The sequence below is a fragment of the Mus musculus genome, chromosome 15, assembly GCF_000001635.26.
Source record: "Mus musculus strain C57BL/6J chromosome 15, GRCm38.p6 C57BL/6J".
In the NCBI taxonomy this organism is placed as follows: domain Eukaryota; kingdom Metazoa; phylum Chordata; class Mammalia; order Rodentia; family Muridae; genus Mus; species Mus musculus.
The window spans coordinates 35838600-35854495 of NC_000081.6; the positions used below are offsets into that span (position 1 = coordinate 35838600).

The following is a 15896-nucleotide window of genomic DNA, read 5'->3' on the forward strand; positions in this document are numbered from 1 at the left end:
ATAGTTTGGAGGCTACCCCATGTCTGCTACTGTCTGCTTAGATTCTAGAAAGGGACGGTAGATGTTTTCCACCTCCCACCTTAGCATTTTTTACTTAGGATACAGGACAGCTGAGTGTCATGTCTGAGCAAACTACAGGTACCTGGTTTTGTTCTGCTCTTTGAGTTTTACAACCCAGAAGCCCATAAACCTCAAGTCACTTTGTTTGCTTCATTTTTTTGTTTGTTTGTTTGTTTTTTTCCCCTCATCAAAGTTTTTAAAGCAAAAGAATAAAAGTCACTTACAGAGTCTTTACTGGCTGGCACTCTTCTTATTTGCACCCTATACATTTTGCTAGGTGAAACCAAGGATAATTGAGGTATCGTTTTCCAAAATAATGCAGAAGTATAGCATAGTTGCTCAGAGCAAGCATCTCACTTCCCTAAATTTAAATAGTGTCACATTCCCTGGGAATTCATTACGCCATATATTTCAACCCAAAAAGGTGGTGTGAGTTATAGTTATTTTGGAAGGCCCTGAGTCCTCTCCTGTGTCCACTCCTCCAGCACATCAAGTGTCCTTCCCCAGGAGATGATTCTGTCATGTGGTGTTTATAGATGGCAGTGTGTCACCAATTGGGTTGTGGATTTTGAAAGCCAAGAGCTGGCTTCTTCTGAGACTGGACTCCTTCAACTCTTCATATTAGCCAGATGACCATAGAATGTAATTTTGAGAGGATAGGCAAGTGAAGAGAGAATTCATGTAGTGTGATTGATTTGTCCAAAAGACTGCATTCTTTGTACATGGTTATGATTTTATGCCACTTAATACAATATTCAGTGGGTCTTAAAGAGTCTAGATGACCTCGCAGAATATAAGTATGGACATAATAGATGTGAAACAACCATGAGACATTTACCATGACACAGGAAAGGTTAGCATTTCTAATAGCTGAGCGAGGCATGCTCAGAATTGTGTTCCCCTTACAATAGGACACCAAACTATCCGTAAGTTTTGCAAAAAGAGTATAGGCAAAAATTGGATTTGATCTAAGCCAGTATGAGTGGAGGCTGAAAAGTAAGTTGAAAGTTTTCTGCAAACAATTCAAATTATTTGTAGAATATTCAACATAAACTGAATTTAAAAGTAAAAGGCTTTTATGTGATAGTAGTCCATGAGAGTTGATGATCAGTATATTGATTGTAGGGGTTTTTGTACTGGCTTTAAAGGCCTGTTTTAGAGACACTGTGCTTCTCTGTGGGATTGAGGATGCTGAATGTCTTTGGTTTTCCATAGTTCTGCAAGTGAATCCGGTTCTCAAAGCACTTGTGAACCACTTGTAACTCCAACAGCCCTGGCTGCTTGCACCAGAGTGGACTCGTGTTTTACCCCATGGTTCGTCCCATCCCTGTGCATGTCCTTCCAGTTCGCTCATCTGGAATTCCGTCTTTGCCATCACCTGGACCAACTAGGCACAGGTATGCATCGCTTCAGCATCAAGAGAACACCTACTTAGTGCCATTCATTGTGGTCCTGGGTGAAAGCCTAAAGCCTAAAACCTAAATTCCCCACATGGCATCTCACAGTTCTCAGCATGGGCACTCCAGGGTTACTCTAAAGCTGATATAGTGCAGCAGGTGTGGCCCTACTCCTCAGTGACATATGTTCTAAGAGAATTTTTAAGGAAGTATATTTTGTTTTGTTTTAGCTGCAGGTTTTACTGTTATACCAATTAAAATCTTAAAAAAAAAACATATATTTTCATCTGTATTCTACATTATTGGAAAATAGATCCCAAAAGAACTTGATATTTATGACCTGAGTTCAAGATACCTACTCTATAAAGATGGGCACATTCTCATTAAATTACAAGACTCATATTTTTACACATTTAAAAGGAATATAAATAAATCCCCATGTAGCAAAAGTAGGCTCCTTTAAATTCCCAGTGTTATTTGAATAATTATTTCTCAAGTGTTGCATTTAGTCTCAACCCTTTTCTAGTTAATTCAGTTTGATTTAGGTTTTTTCTTTTTTCTTTCTTTCTTTTCTTTTCTTTCTCCCCCCCCCCCCCCCCCCCGGTTTTTCGAGACAGGGTTTCTCTGTGTAGCCCTGGCTGTCCTGGAACTCACGCTGTAGACCAGGCTATCCTCGAACTCAGAAATCCACCTGCCTCTGCCTCCCAAGTGCTGGGATTAAAGGCGTGAGCCACCACTGCCCAGCTTGATTTAGGTTTTAGGTTCTCAACTGACATGTAATGGAGAAGGTGAGATTAAACTCATTTTAGCTGCTGTTAAGCATCTTCTTTTCAGCAAGAATAGAGTTGAAGCATTTTCTAGAGTCATGTTTCTGTTGCTTTAGAGATTTTGTTAGTAGACAGAGATTTAGATGGTTGTCTTCTCTTATTCATTACTGGGATCAAACGTTTTTTATCTATGGAAGTGAAAATAACCTTTGAGCAATATGCGTTTGAGACCTGATTGAACAAAACAGTGTATTTTCGGATGTCAAATGGTACTTCAAAAAATTTAACATTTTAAAGCAATTGTTTAAATCTATTAATTTCAAGTACTAAATTTAAGAACAAAGTGAATCATTTAAACGTCACCTCACTTGTTTCCATGAAGTATTGACACATCTTAATTGCCACTTTTCTTTTATTCTTAAAAGCTTCACCACAGTACCTACAGCCATTCATTTCTGATAAAAATGTGCCATCTGAACTGGAATACATGATCATTTCCTTCAGAGAACCAAACCTGCATCTTCGGCAGTGGAACAGTGGTCCTGTCTGCCAGGAGATCAAGTTCTCATCTCAGATGGATTGTAAACTTCTGGAATGCAGAAACGTCACGATGCAAACTGTGGTGAAACCCTTTGGCATCTGTGGACAGATGGCACTTTCCAGTGATGGCGTGCAGAAGCTGCTGGACTCCACCGTGATAGTGGACTCTGTGCTTGTCAACTTCGGGCAGCATGTAGTTCATTCCTTAAACACTGCAATACAAGCGTGGCAACAGGTATGCACACCCCAGAAGCATTTATAGTTTGGCTGCATGCGATCTTTTTACTGTACACTCCGTGTTACCACTTAATTATAAGTTAAACCCAAACCCAAATGTGAGGGATGAAGGGTTTGAGGGCACCACTTTGTTTAGAAAAAGTGATGCAAGTGTTCTCTTTACAAAGCTCTGGACACTGTGGCTTGACACTGATCAGAGTCATGGCATCTGCTTAGATAAGTGATGCAGAGTTCTCTCTACAGACTCTGGAGACCGTGGGTCCACACATGTGTCAAGGTCATGCCATCTATTGAGGGCCCAATCGACCATATCTGGGTGGAGAGTAACTTATTCCCAAGACTTTTTTTTTTTTAATGTTGTGGTTCTATTTAACTAAAGCTTCAACTTTGGTAGGTACCAGACTGTCTGAATGTCCACTGTAGAAATTAAGGACTTAAATTAAGCTTTCTAGATTTTCAAACAAAAACATGAATGAGCCATGGCCTAGAACCTGGAAGCAGAGCATTCTTGGTTTTCCTTTGCAGACATCCTATCTTTTTGATTCACTAGAAAGCACTGCAGAATGGATTCTTATATTCATAGAGAATTGTAATAACTTTACTGTTTTTCTTGTATCTTTTATAAGAAATTACTCACATTAGAAAATAGATAGACTATAAACTAATGGTGAATGGCATACTTAAAATGGAAAATGACCTGTGTCTGCAGAATGGAAACAGTCCCACAGAGTATTTGGATGATTACACAATAAATCCCTTCTGCATTTGTGCTGATTTTCATTATTGCCTTCACATTTAGTCACCAGTTACGCTAAGACCTGTGTCGCCATTTTGTGCGTACTCACACACAGTTGTAGAGACGGCTTCCCAGAGTGAGTCTTGTCTGAGTTCTTTCAGCAGCAGGCACTAGAAGCTATGGGAGGGTGTTTGCTCCTGGAAAGAACCTTCCTGGGGACAAGGAGGAGAACTTAGGGGGGATTTTATGAGAATATCTTGAGGATCTTTATGGAAACAATTTTATGAAATAAATAGTTCTAAATTTTCAAGTTCTCTAACCTAAAATGTTTATGAGAATTAGATTTTACAGACATAAAATTTAACGTTTGCTTTATATGCATGAAGACCTATAGAAGACTAAAGAATTAATTGCTTAACGTGGTACTGCAATAGCAAAGGGAAAGAAGATAACACATCTGGTTTGTATTTGAAGTCTTTTTTAAGGGCATTCCATGGTTTTCATGTTGCAAAGGACATGCGTAAAATAAGAGCTAGTGTGATCGAAATCTTTGCAGCTGGTTCAAATAGCAATGTGAAAAAAAAACTTCCATAGCTCCAATTTCTAGCTTCAATTTTTTTCTGAACAATGCATTTAATAAAAAACAAACGTAGAAAATAGAGAATTCTTGATAGAACATTAAAATCCAGGACATTTTTGTCTTAGTATCAGAGCTTTATAAGCAAACTCATATGTAGCAACTACTGCAAAATGGCCTTCAAAATATCAGTTTCTTACAGAGAAAAAATATTCTCTTAGACACAGCTATACACATAAATAAAATCTGGTACATAAACATTCAAATGTCCTAAACCTCGTCAGACTGTGAATGCCCGGCTAGCACAGTGCCTTGAAAGGATAGGCCATTAAGTAGAGCCATGTGTCACACAGCAGATTGCTGACAGGTACATTCTATGAATAGTTGCTTCTGATTTATACAGGAATTTGGCAATGTTAACATGAGCCACAAGAGGATATGCTTCTGTAATTGTTGCTATAATTTTCTTGTTTCCTCCCCTGTCAAGGGTACTTGCCACCAAGTTTTAATATGGTAGGCATTGGACCCTGTGTATGCTAAAGTAAATATGAAAGTATACTACTTTGAAATCAGAGGACGTTTGCCATTGAAACAGGCTGATAAAGGCTTCTGTGCTCATTTTTTTCTGTCCTGAATGTGATTTATTGTCTCTAGAAAGAAGTTTATTCTGAAACTTGAATTTTATTATATGTTTAATAATGCTGACATATACTATAGTTATTTACAATGAAAATAAATTTAATGAGTAGAATAAAACATTTGAGTTCTCCATCTAGTTTTTAAAATCATATTATCAGGTATGAAACAGTTTGGTCCTTTACTGTCACGTCATAAGTTCAAACTTAACATCGCCTTTCATTGGTTCTTGATTTCTATGGTTATAGAACACTCTCTCCCGACCCCCCCACATGCATACATTTGTGTGTATGTGTGTATACCACTTTTTTTTTTTTTGGTTTGTTTTCTGTGTCAATTTTCCTGGTTTGAGCAAAATAACATTTAAAAAGAGGTACACTCACATCTCTTATTTAACAAACGTACAGATAACCATGTAGTTGCTTCTTCAACATGATATTAACTTAAAGTATGAATAAGCCATCTTTTAACTACAAATTCTTACAAGCATTCTAGGACTCAGTGTAGATGATGTCATATAAAGGAGTATAAGCTTTTTAATATAACAGAATCTAAAACATTCCAAGAAATGTTGAAGTTTATTATAGTTATAATACATTCCATAGATGAAGAAACATTTGAGAAACATCTGAAGACCTCAAATGTTCTTTAGAAAAATATAAGCAACCCCCTTTTGTTCCTTAATTTATATTTTCTTCCTTAAACCCTCATCAGTTTTAGGGATGAGGAGAAGATGTGATTTTTTTCAACCTCTAGCTGATAACTTAACATCTGTGTTAAGATTGATCCCAATTCATTGTGAAAAGTACACTTTAACCTCAGGATGTATAACTGAGTGGGAATTGGAGCCGTATCCTCTCCTTCATGGTTTTACTCTCTCATGGAAAGGAGACAGAAAGGCTTACAAGGAGTGTAGTTTATTTTGATTATATTTTGATTATATAATACCAAGTGGAAAAATCTCATCAAAACTAATTACACACTGTGATTCTAGTTGATTAAAGGTTTTAGATAAATACATTAAGTAGGATTGGATAAAGTAGGCACATAGCAACAGCCAGGAGATTCAGAAGGGGAAGAAAAAAAAAGATTGCCTGAAGAATTTCATTCCAACTGTGACTGGCAGTTATATCTGAGCATAAAAATTGGATATTTAAGTTCACTTTTAAAATAGTTTTTAGTTTGTACAAAGTCACATGCTTTACCAATGTTATTATTAGAGTTAGGCTAGGGTGTGTTTCATTGGCCAAGTGCTTCCCTGCTCCTAGCCTTGAGCTCACCTCCTAGCACAGTTAGAAAACAAAGATTTGTTTTTGTTGTTTGTTTGTTTGTTTGTTTGTTTGTTTCCTAAGTGTGTATTGAGTACTCAAGCATCAGGAATTACTAAGAGTATTAGACATGAAGTTGTAAAAGATGCAGGTCCTGTTCCTTCTCCAGGTAATAAAACAAATAAGCAGGCACTCTGAAGGTGATGAATAGTGTCATGTCAGCATCAAATGGGAACCTAGTCAGGCCTGGGGAGGATTTCAGAAAGCTACTTTGAGGCACTGACTTTATATGGAAGAACCGGAGGCCAGATACAAGCAGAGCAATCCAGCAAGAGGTAAGAGGTAAGTGGGATAGAGGTCCCAGCAGAAGGAACTGACTGGGGCAGGAAACAGCTTAATGAAGCCTGAGTAGTGTGGGAAGTGGGGGGTGGGGGGAGACACTGGCATATCGTAGAAATGGAGATTTGAAACACAGCTAGTGCTCTAGGCACAGTCCAGGTAAAGCTGGTGTCTGAAACCAAACGGCAGTCATGCTTTACATTTATGAGTAACAGTTAGAACTCAGGTAAGAGCAGTGATGGCCACAAGGACTTGGGTCTCAACCGAACTATCTGTGCAAATTGGTGTGCCTGTCAAGCAAGGCTCTGCACCATGAGAATTGAGAGGTTAAGCAAGAATGGATAAATGATGGAGATGGAGGAGGAGGGGGAAGAGGAGGGAGGAGGAGATGATGATGATGGTAGTCCTCAAGGGTGTCAAATAGAATGTGTTTCTCAGGATCTCCTCATGGCCTGAAACCATAGAACCTGTTATTTTGCATGGCCAAGGTTGGATTGTTTCCAGTTTTTTGCTGATGGAGTTCTAGGTTTGGTCTCTGTACTGGCTGAGTACCGCCAAGTACTACTTCCTAGTTCCCTGCATCATTCTAATCCCCTGCATCGTCTTGCTTCTGAATTAGGTCACCCTTTACTTCCCCCCTCTTCTCCATAAAGGGGGAGGCCTTCTGTAGATCCTGAGCCAGGAAACAGAGGTCCACTTGAGACAGGTGTCTACTCTGTTACCTCCTGCAAATTGATAAGCTACTTGGAAGTTTAGATCCTCAAGGGGATCGCTTTCTTAGCTATGCTTTTAGTTTCCTAAAACCATGGTGACTGCTTTTATGCTACAACCTGGGTGATAAAGACAGTGCAGCCGGTGATTTTGATGTCACAACTAGTAGGGACTCATTAGGCTGAGAAAAAGGTATCAGCATAGAAACCTCATGCTAGTTAGATGATCCTTTACTGCTTATGGGACATATTAGCTACTGACCCATTGCTGAGTGAAACAGATACTGGAAACCTTTTCAACTAACACCAATCCTCTTAAAAACTGCAACTTGGCCTTTAAATGGGTTCTGGAGTTGATCTGTTCAGCCTCTTAACAATAGAGGGAAAGTTATGGTTTTATTTATATCTCTCCCTGGGCAGATTTACACACACACACATACACACACACACACACACACACACACACACACACACACACACACACACACGCTCCCTCTCTCCCTCTTAAGGGACCCAGGATTGTAGTAACCTAAATGATCCTTACTTTCTGTAGGGTACAAACTGTGGCTTTGGTAATTGGCCTTGATTGTAGAGTTTAGAGGGCTGGGAACATGGTAATTCTAGCCTCTGGTACTCTGTTCAGAAATGTGCACAGCCCAGCACAGCACTCTTTATAGCATGTTAATTCGTTTTAAGAAATGTTAAACGTTTGTGGGATCTCATTGTTCTTTTCCTCTTCTGTGTGTATGATTTATTTTGTAGGACTATAAATCAAAACACATTCCTGGAACATATAATGTCTTTAAGATATTTTTGTTGTGCTTATCCTAAAAGTATAGAATATTCTGTATACCAGAGCTAATGACAGCAGATGCTTTAACGTTTGTGTGTTAAAACAATGGCCACTGGGCAGACAGCTGCCAAACATCTTGCAATTAATCTGATACGCACATTGGCTTTCATATTCTTTTTCTTCCAGAACAAATGCCCTGAGGTAGAAGAGTTGGTCTTCAGCCACTTTGTGATCTGTAATGACACACAGGAGACACTGCGGTTTGGCCAGGTGGATACTGATGAAAATATTCTTTTGGCGAGTCTCCACAGTCACCAGTACAGCTGGCGTTCTCATAAATCCCCACAGGTATTTGCGAATCAGTCTTACAAACAGCCATTGTTCCGATTGGGGATTTGTTTATTCTGCAGTTATGTCTGTGTGTGGTTATTTCCCTGTGTAGTGGCATCTGATGGAGACCCAGGAATGCTCACAGGCCATGCTCCCTGGTAAGCATGGGTACTGCTGGGGAAAGAGACAGGCCTGTAGAGCAGAGCTCTTGTCCTGTGCTGGACAAGCATGCTGTACTTCTGTGCTTTGCTTTTCCCAGAATGGGGGTGAACAGCCCCTGCTCTGTGTAAGGAGCTAGACTAGAGCTCGGTATGCAGTCAGCACAGGTGCTGGGCAAATAACCACTATTCAGATGTACCAGGCAGATGCTTGTCAACAGTAAAGGCAGAAAGTCACAGTCAGAATCATACAGTGACCACAATGACAAACTTTGCCCTGAGGAGCACTGAGAAAAGACACAGCAAAGGATGTCTGTTTTCCAAGTGGTATAATTCCATTCTGTCACTTTAGATGGGGATAATTAGAGAGATGTGCCCTGCAGGGATAGTCTACAGATGAATTAAATGCAAAGATGTGGTCTTAAATGAGAAAAAGAAGTCCTAGGAAGTATTCCCAAGAATAGTGTATTTCTAAAACTCTGGGTAATAAACTATTATCTGCTTGTGATTAAAAGCAAGTCATTCAATTAGAGAGCAAGTTTTCCCATGTGGTCATAGGCCAGCTTCAGAGTCTGTTCCACTTCAGACTCCACCTCCTTTCTTTTCTTGTCTGTACCTTAAGAGCTAGATTCCTGTCTTTTAGTTATCTTGAGATTTTTCACATGAAATCACCCCATTCTCATAAAATTTGAAAATGTAGATACAATGAAATATTCATTTAAATATCTTAATTTTAAATCAAATTAATCTAACAGGACATTAAAACTCTAAGCTTTTGTAATACAAATTCTCTTTTAAAAGACTTTTAATATATGTGGGAGTGAGTAGGGTAGATATGTGTACAGGTGTTCACAGATGCTAAAGTGTAGGAGCCCTGGAGATGAGCTGCCTGACAGAGATGCTGGGAACCAAACCAATGAACCGTCTCTCCAGTACCTTTTAGTACAAATTCTTTTAAAAGCTTCTCACACAATATGATACTGCATTCATAATTTTACCCTAGATCATATATATTTTCCAATTTTTGTGCAACTTTTCCATGTTAGAGTTTTCATTTGCCCTGTGTGACGTGAGGATGTTACATTTGTTTCTTTGTCTCATTCTATTTGTTTCTTTTGTTGTTTTTTTTAATTAGTCACAAAAGTAGAGGCATACACACACACACAAGGCCTGCACCAGGCAAGCCCAACCATAGTAGCACTAGCTGTATAGCCTTCCATGGTCACTGCATCCCAGCAATGCACTATCAGTGGCAAGAAATACGCATCCAAGTAACTACAATACCACGTGGCTGTACACTCTAGTAGCCACACACAGCCAGCTACAGGCTCAACCTACAAAGCAAAACAGAAAGACACTTAGTCCCCTGCAGAGTCAGCACCAGGATTCCTGGAGCTCATCTGGAAAGGCTGATCCTAAGAGATGGCTCAGGACTATGGGGATATGCAGTTCCTGGGTAGAGGAAAGGTCAGTGAGAAACAAGAATGGATGGTCACTGTCACCATTGCACCTGTTGGTTTTATGTTTTGGGTTTTTTGTTGTTTTTTTTTAATACTAGTTTATTTTCACAACATCTCTGTATTTTATTGCCATACATATTTTAAGGATAAGAGAACTTACCTTTTATTAGTTTATATATGCAGTTTTATATCCACAATTCTCTCTTCTTTCCCTGTATTTTGACAGCATGATTTGTCTGTTGAACTAGCCAATCTGTGAGGTTTTAAGAGAAAGGCTGAGAAATCTCTGATACAGTATACCATGTAAGCCTAAAGCCAAAGTAATAGAGGATTGTTGGTCCAAGTATAAACCTTTGCAAAGTGTTAACTGTGTCACCAAACTTAACTTCTGTAACTTTTAAGGTATATAAATTATTTGTGTCAAACATTGTCTTTAACTGAGTGTGATGGTGCACCTGTAATCCCAGCACTCAGAAAGTTGAGGAAGGAGGATCAAAAAATTCTATCATCCTCTACCACATAGTGAGTTCAAGGCCAAGCTGAGCTAATGTGAAGACCTATCTCAACCCCATCCCTACCCAAAAAAAGAAAGCATTGTGTTTAATAAACCAGACTCCTTTAAGAGAAAATGATGTCTTTTTTGTTTCTATGTATGCTGAAATATATTTTAAGACTCTCTGAAGCCAAAAGCCTTAATAGGCCCAGAGGGTCCTCATGGAATTCCTAACATCCACAACAGCACACACTACTATACTCTAATGAGAGCTTACATCTGAGGATCAGAAAAAACAACCACTTAACTCCAGGCTGCACCTGGAACTCGTCACAGATACACAGTGAGCAAAATGTTCCTTTTTCCAGATTCCAAGTCATATCCTGAACTGCCCAGCAGGCTGGGTTTTAGGAACATTTGTGTATGCAACCTTGGGTATTAGTCAGTTCACAGTCTCAGGAAGGATTTCTAAAGTTCATAGAACTTAACTCTACTAAACAATACAGCTTATATTGCAGAGACCAAGGAAGTGGCAGCAACACCTGGAAAGGTTTCAAAAGGTCAGGGTATCTTAGAACCACACAGAAGGTTGCTAACAACATTGAATCCCAGTAGGACAAGAAGTAACACGAACACAACCAATTCCAGAAATCTGAAGCTGAGAAACCTTTTAGAATTGAGAAGTCATAAACTCTCCTTATAGTTTCTAACACATGCTATGAGGCAGAATCACTTAAAATATTGGACATTCCACAACAATTTCTTGCCTACACAAACAAATGAAGAGCGGAACTGTTTCCTAGGGAATAATTGAACATGTTCAGCTGCACAGAATCAAATGCCACCACAGAGGACTTGTAAATATCTTGAGTTCAGCTCTCCAGATAGGTTGGGTGACCACAATAACCATCAAGGAGTTGGTCTTCAAAGAAGTCTTTCTTACCATACACAGTTGAATCTAGATCCTAGAAGTGTAAGTTGATGGCATCCTCCCAGAGTATGAACAAGTATATACAGATCAGAGATAAGGGGAGCCTTGTCTGGTTTAGCCAAGCCAGATAGAGCGGCACCTCCACAAACTGTAGGATTCATGTATAGGCTATCATAAACAGCTTCCTTTCTGGTTCTAGCACTTTGGTTGATCTGCCCTTGAAATAGGAAAACCTGTGCTTTGTATGTAAGAGTGTGTACCTCTTTTTACTTTCAGATGACACAGTTTATAAATTATGCACATACTTAGAAGTATAGAATTCTAATTACTAGTGATTTAGTTTGTTTTAGTATGAAGGTTTATTTTTATTTTATGTGCAGTTTGAATGTTTTGTGCATGTGTGTGCACACCATTGTGAGTGCCTAGTGTCTACAGAAGTCAAAAGAGGATTTTGGATATACTGTATATAACTAGAGTAAAGGATGGTCATGAGCCATTATGTGGGTGCTGAAAACTGAAATAGGCTCTCTGCAACAGCAGTCAGTGTTCCTCACTTGAGCCATTGCTTCAGCCCTGCCATCACTTAATTTTAGTAATTAAATCAAACAATGTAAAAAAACAAGGGGGTGGGGGCTCTAGAGAGTATATCTAAAATAAGAAAAATTTCTCTACAGTGAACGTAAAGGTAATTTATAACTTCATGGAAATGGCACATCTCTTAAATTGTAAATGGACCTAGATAACAATTTATTTTGAAAACCAGGAGAGTGTCTTGCAAATATCCAGTAAACAGGCATAGTGCCAGAAACATAAACCGTACAGTAAAGGCAGAGGTTGGCAACTGTCCTTTAAAGGATCAGGTAGTTAATAAGGTAGCTAATGTATTAGGCTTCTGTAGTCTTACAAGTGGTGTTGCAGCTTCTCATCATGCAGAGCACAGTAGAGTTCATAAAGGAATGAAGAGGCTGCACTCCAGTGACACTGTACTTATAGATGAAGTTCTAGTTTCATTCTACTGTCACATGTGTTGAATTGCTCTTTTGCCTTTTTCTTTCCCAACATTATAATTGTAAAGGTTCTGACTGGAGCAGAACTGGCCAGTAGTGAAGAGCATTTGTTGCTCTTATAGAAAACTCGGTTTGATTCCCAGCACTCACATGATGGCTCACCGCCATCCATACCTCCAGTTCCAGAGGATCCAGTGCCCTCTTTTGAACTTCCTAGGACATGCACATGGTACACAGGTATACTTATGAGCAAAACATTCACACATAAAATAAAATAAAAGTGAGTAAGTCTAATTTTTAATTTTTTAACAAAATCTTTTTTAAAGTCAGTTTTAAAAATGTAAAGGTTCACAAGCTATCCAAAAATATCCCGTTTGCCCATAATCCCATGTGCCAATCCTTGCTTCAGGTCGTATAGCTAATAGATTTCAATAGGCTAAAAGTTTGATTTGTAAATCTCCTTACTTTGACCTTTCTGGTATTCCCATCACTTCAGTGCTTGGCAAAAAAAAAAAATCTCAAAAATGTAAGAAATGATAAGAGTAATAGTGTAAGCCATGCAGTAAAAATGCTTGTCAAATAACAGTGAAGTATTTTGTTGCTCTCATTCTGTACCCAGTCAGTGGAAGAGCTTTAGAAAGTTCTCCAGTTCCCTTTTGGGATGTAGAACTATTTTAAGGTGAAATGTTTCCATTTTCTTAAGATTACGGTGTGTTTTGAGGATAAGAATCTTATAATTCCAGCGAATTGTCCATTTTGTGAACTGGCCTGTAAGTCCTCTTCAGTCGCCACTCTTTCCAAGTGCATTCATGCCATGTGTTTGTTTAGATGGATCCAGAAAAATGACAGACTCCTTACTGCCTCCTTACTTCACACTGATATTTGTCAAGTGTTCTCAGTGTGCACACATGTGTTAGAGCTAGTTTTGTTTTGTGCATGGTGCTAGGGGTTGTGAAGTTTCTTTAAAAAGAACAAATGATCAAGATTTTTTAATGAATTCTTCGAGAATGTCATTTATATATACAATATTCACCCTTCCCCCAATACCTCCTGGATCATATACTTACACATACATTCCCTTTCCACTTGTGTTTGTGTGTGTGTGTGTGTGAGTGACTGTCTGTGTGTCCCTGCTACACAAGTTGCTGGTGGAATGTGGTCTCCCTGTCTAGGATTCCTTGGATAAGAAGCTTCAAAGCATTAAAATAAGCCTCTGTAAACTTGACTCCATGATTTCTTTTTTTTTTTAATATTTTTAATTAGGTATTTTCCTCATTTACATTTCCAATGCTATCCCAAAAGTCCCCCATACCCTCCCCCCACCACTTGCCTACCCACCCACTCCCACTTTTTGGCCCTGGCATTCCCCTGTACTGGGGCATATAAAGTTTGCAAGTCCAATGGGCCTCTCTTTCCAGTGATAGCCGACTAGGCCATCTTTTGATACATATGCAGCTAGAGACACGAGCTCCGGGGTACTGGTTAGTTCATATTGTTGTTCCACCTATAGGGTTGCAGATCCCTTTAGCTCCTTGGGTAATTTCTCTAGCTCCTCCATTGGGGGCCCTATGATCCATCCAATAGCTGACTGTGAGCATCCACTTCTGTGTTTGCTAGTCCCCGGCATAGTCTCATAAGAGACAGCTCTATCTGGGTCCTTTCAGCAAAATCTTGCTAGTGTATGCAATGGTGTCAGCGTTTGGAAGCTGATTATGGGATGGATCCCCAGATATGGCAGTCTCTAGATGGTCCATCCTTTCGTCTCAGCTCCAAACTTTGTCTCTGTAACTCCTTCCATGGTTGTTTTGTTCCCAATTCTCAGAAGGAGCAAAGTGTCCACACTTTGGTCTTCGTTCTTCTTGAGTTTCATGCATTTAGCAAATTGTATCTTATATCTTGAGTATCCTAAGTTTCTGGGCTAATATCCACTTATCAGTGAGTACATGTTGTGTGAGTTCCTTTGTGATTGGGTTACCTCACTCAGGATGATGCCCTCCAGGTCCATCCATTTGGCTAGGAATTTCATAAATTCATTCTTTTTAATAGCTGAGTAGTACTACATTGTATAAATGTACCATATTATCTGTGTCCATTCCTCTGTTGAGGGGCATCTGGGTTCTTTCCAGCTTCTGGCTATTATAAATAAGGCTGCTATAAACATAGTGGAGCATGTGTCCTTCTTACCGGTTGGAACATCTTCTGGATATATGCCCAGGAGAGGTATTGTGGGATCCTCCGGTAGTACTATGTCCAATTTTCTGAGGAACCGCCAGACTGATTTCCAGAGTGGTTGTACAAGCTTGCAATCCCACTAACAAAGGAGGAGTGTTCCTCTTTCTCCACATCCTCGCCAGCATCTGCTGTCACCAGAATTTTTGATCTTAGCCATTCTGACTGGTGTGAGATGGAATCTCAGGGTTGTTTTGATTTGCATTTCCCTGATGATTAAGGATGTTGAACATTTTTTCAGGTGCTTCTCTGCCATTTAGTATTCCTCAGGTGAGAATTCTTTGTTCAGCTCTGAGCCCCATTTTTAATGGGGTTATTTGATTTTCTGGAGTCTACCTTCTTGAGTTCTTTATATATATTGGATATTAGTCCCCTATCTGATTTAGGATAGGTAAAGATTCTTTCCCAATCTGTTGGTGGCCTTTTTGTCTTATTGACGGTGTCTTTTTTCCTTGCAAAAGCTTTGCTACTTTATGACGTCCCATTTATCAATTCTCGATCTTACAGCGCAAGCCATTGCTGTTCTATTCAGGAATTTTTCCCCTGTACCCATATCTTCGAGGCTTTTCCCTACTTTCTCCTCTATAAGTTTCAGTGTCTCTGGTTTTATGTGGAGTTCCTTAATTCACTTAGATTTGACCTTAGTACAAGGAGATGACTCCATGATTTCCTAATCTCATGTTAGAACAGGATGTAAACTAAAGCAGAGATTTACATTAAAATACTCACCACAGCTTTACAGTGAAAAAATGAAAGATACCAAAAGGAGAGTAAAGAAAAATCTAACAAGTCTATATGATGATTAATAACTTGCAGGATTTTCAAAATATTTGTATAGAAACTATAAATAGTTATTGTGTCCTATAACCAAGAAAAGAATTTAAATTCTAGATATAGAATGCCATCCTCACAGTACAAGAACAAATGCACAAACGATACTGAGAAAACTATGACAGTGCAGTGTTAAACACCAAGGCCTAGCGTCCTGTCCTCTGTCATTTTTCTCCGCCTTAATTTGTCTCCTATCTTCCTATTCATATTTCATTTGGTAGTGGTTGGTTCCTTTTGGTCTATGGTATGTATTAAATATAAACAGTCTCCAAAGGAATGTATTCTTAACTGAGAAAGAGTTACTTAGGCCAGTGACGTGAGAGCATAGGTGGTGGTCACATGCATGGACTAAGATGTGTGAGAGAAAGCTACAAAGGCAGGGCAGCATGGCACAGTA

At 39.1% G+C, this 15896-nt stretch overlaps 1 protein-coding gene across 1 annotated transcript in view; it reads left to right on the forward strand.

Moving 5' to 3' along the window:
* Vps13b (vacuolar protein sorting 13B) overlaps window positions 1-15896 on the forward strand; it is a 560112-nt gene that overhangs the window by 467482 nt on the left and 76734 nt on the right. Inside the window, exons 41-43 of the mRNA NM_177151.4 lie at window positions 1276-1457; window positions 2650-2999; window positions 8247-8408. Of these exons, the coding sequence (NP_796125.2) occupies window positions 1276-1457; window positions 2650-2999; window positions 8247-8408 (694 nt within the window). The remainder of the gene's footprint in view (window positions 1-1275; window positions 1458-2649; window positions 3000-8246; window positions 8409-15896) is intronic.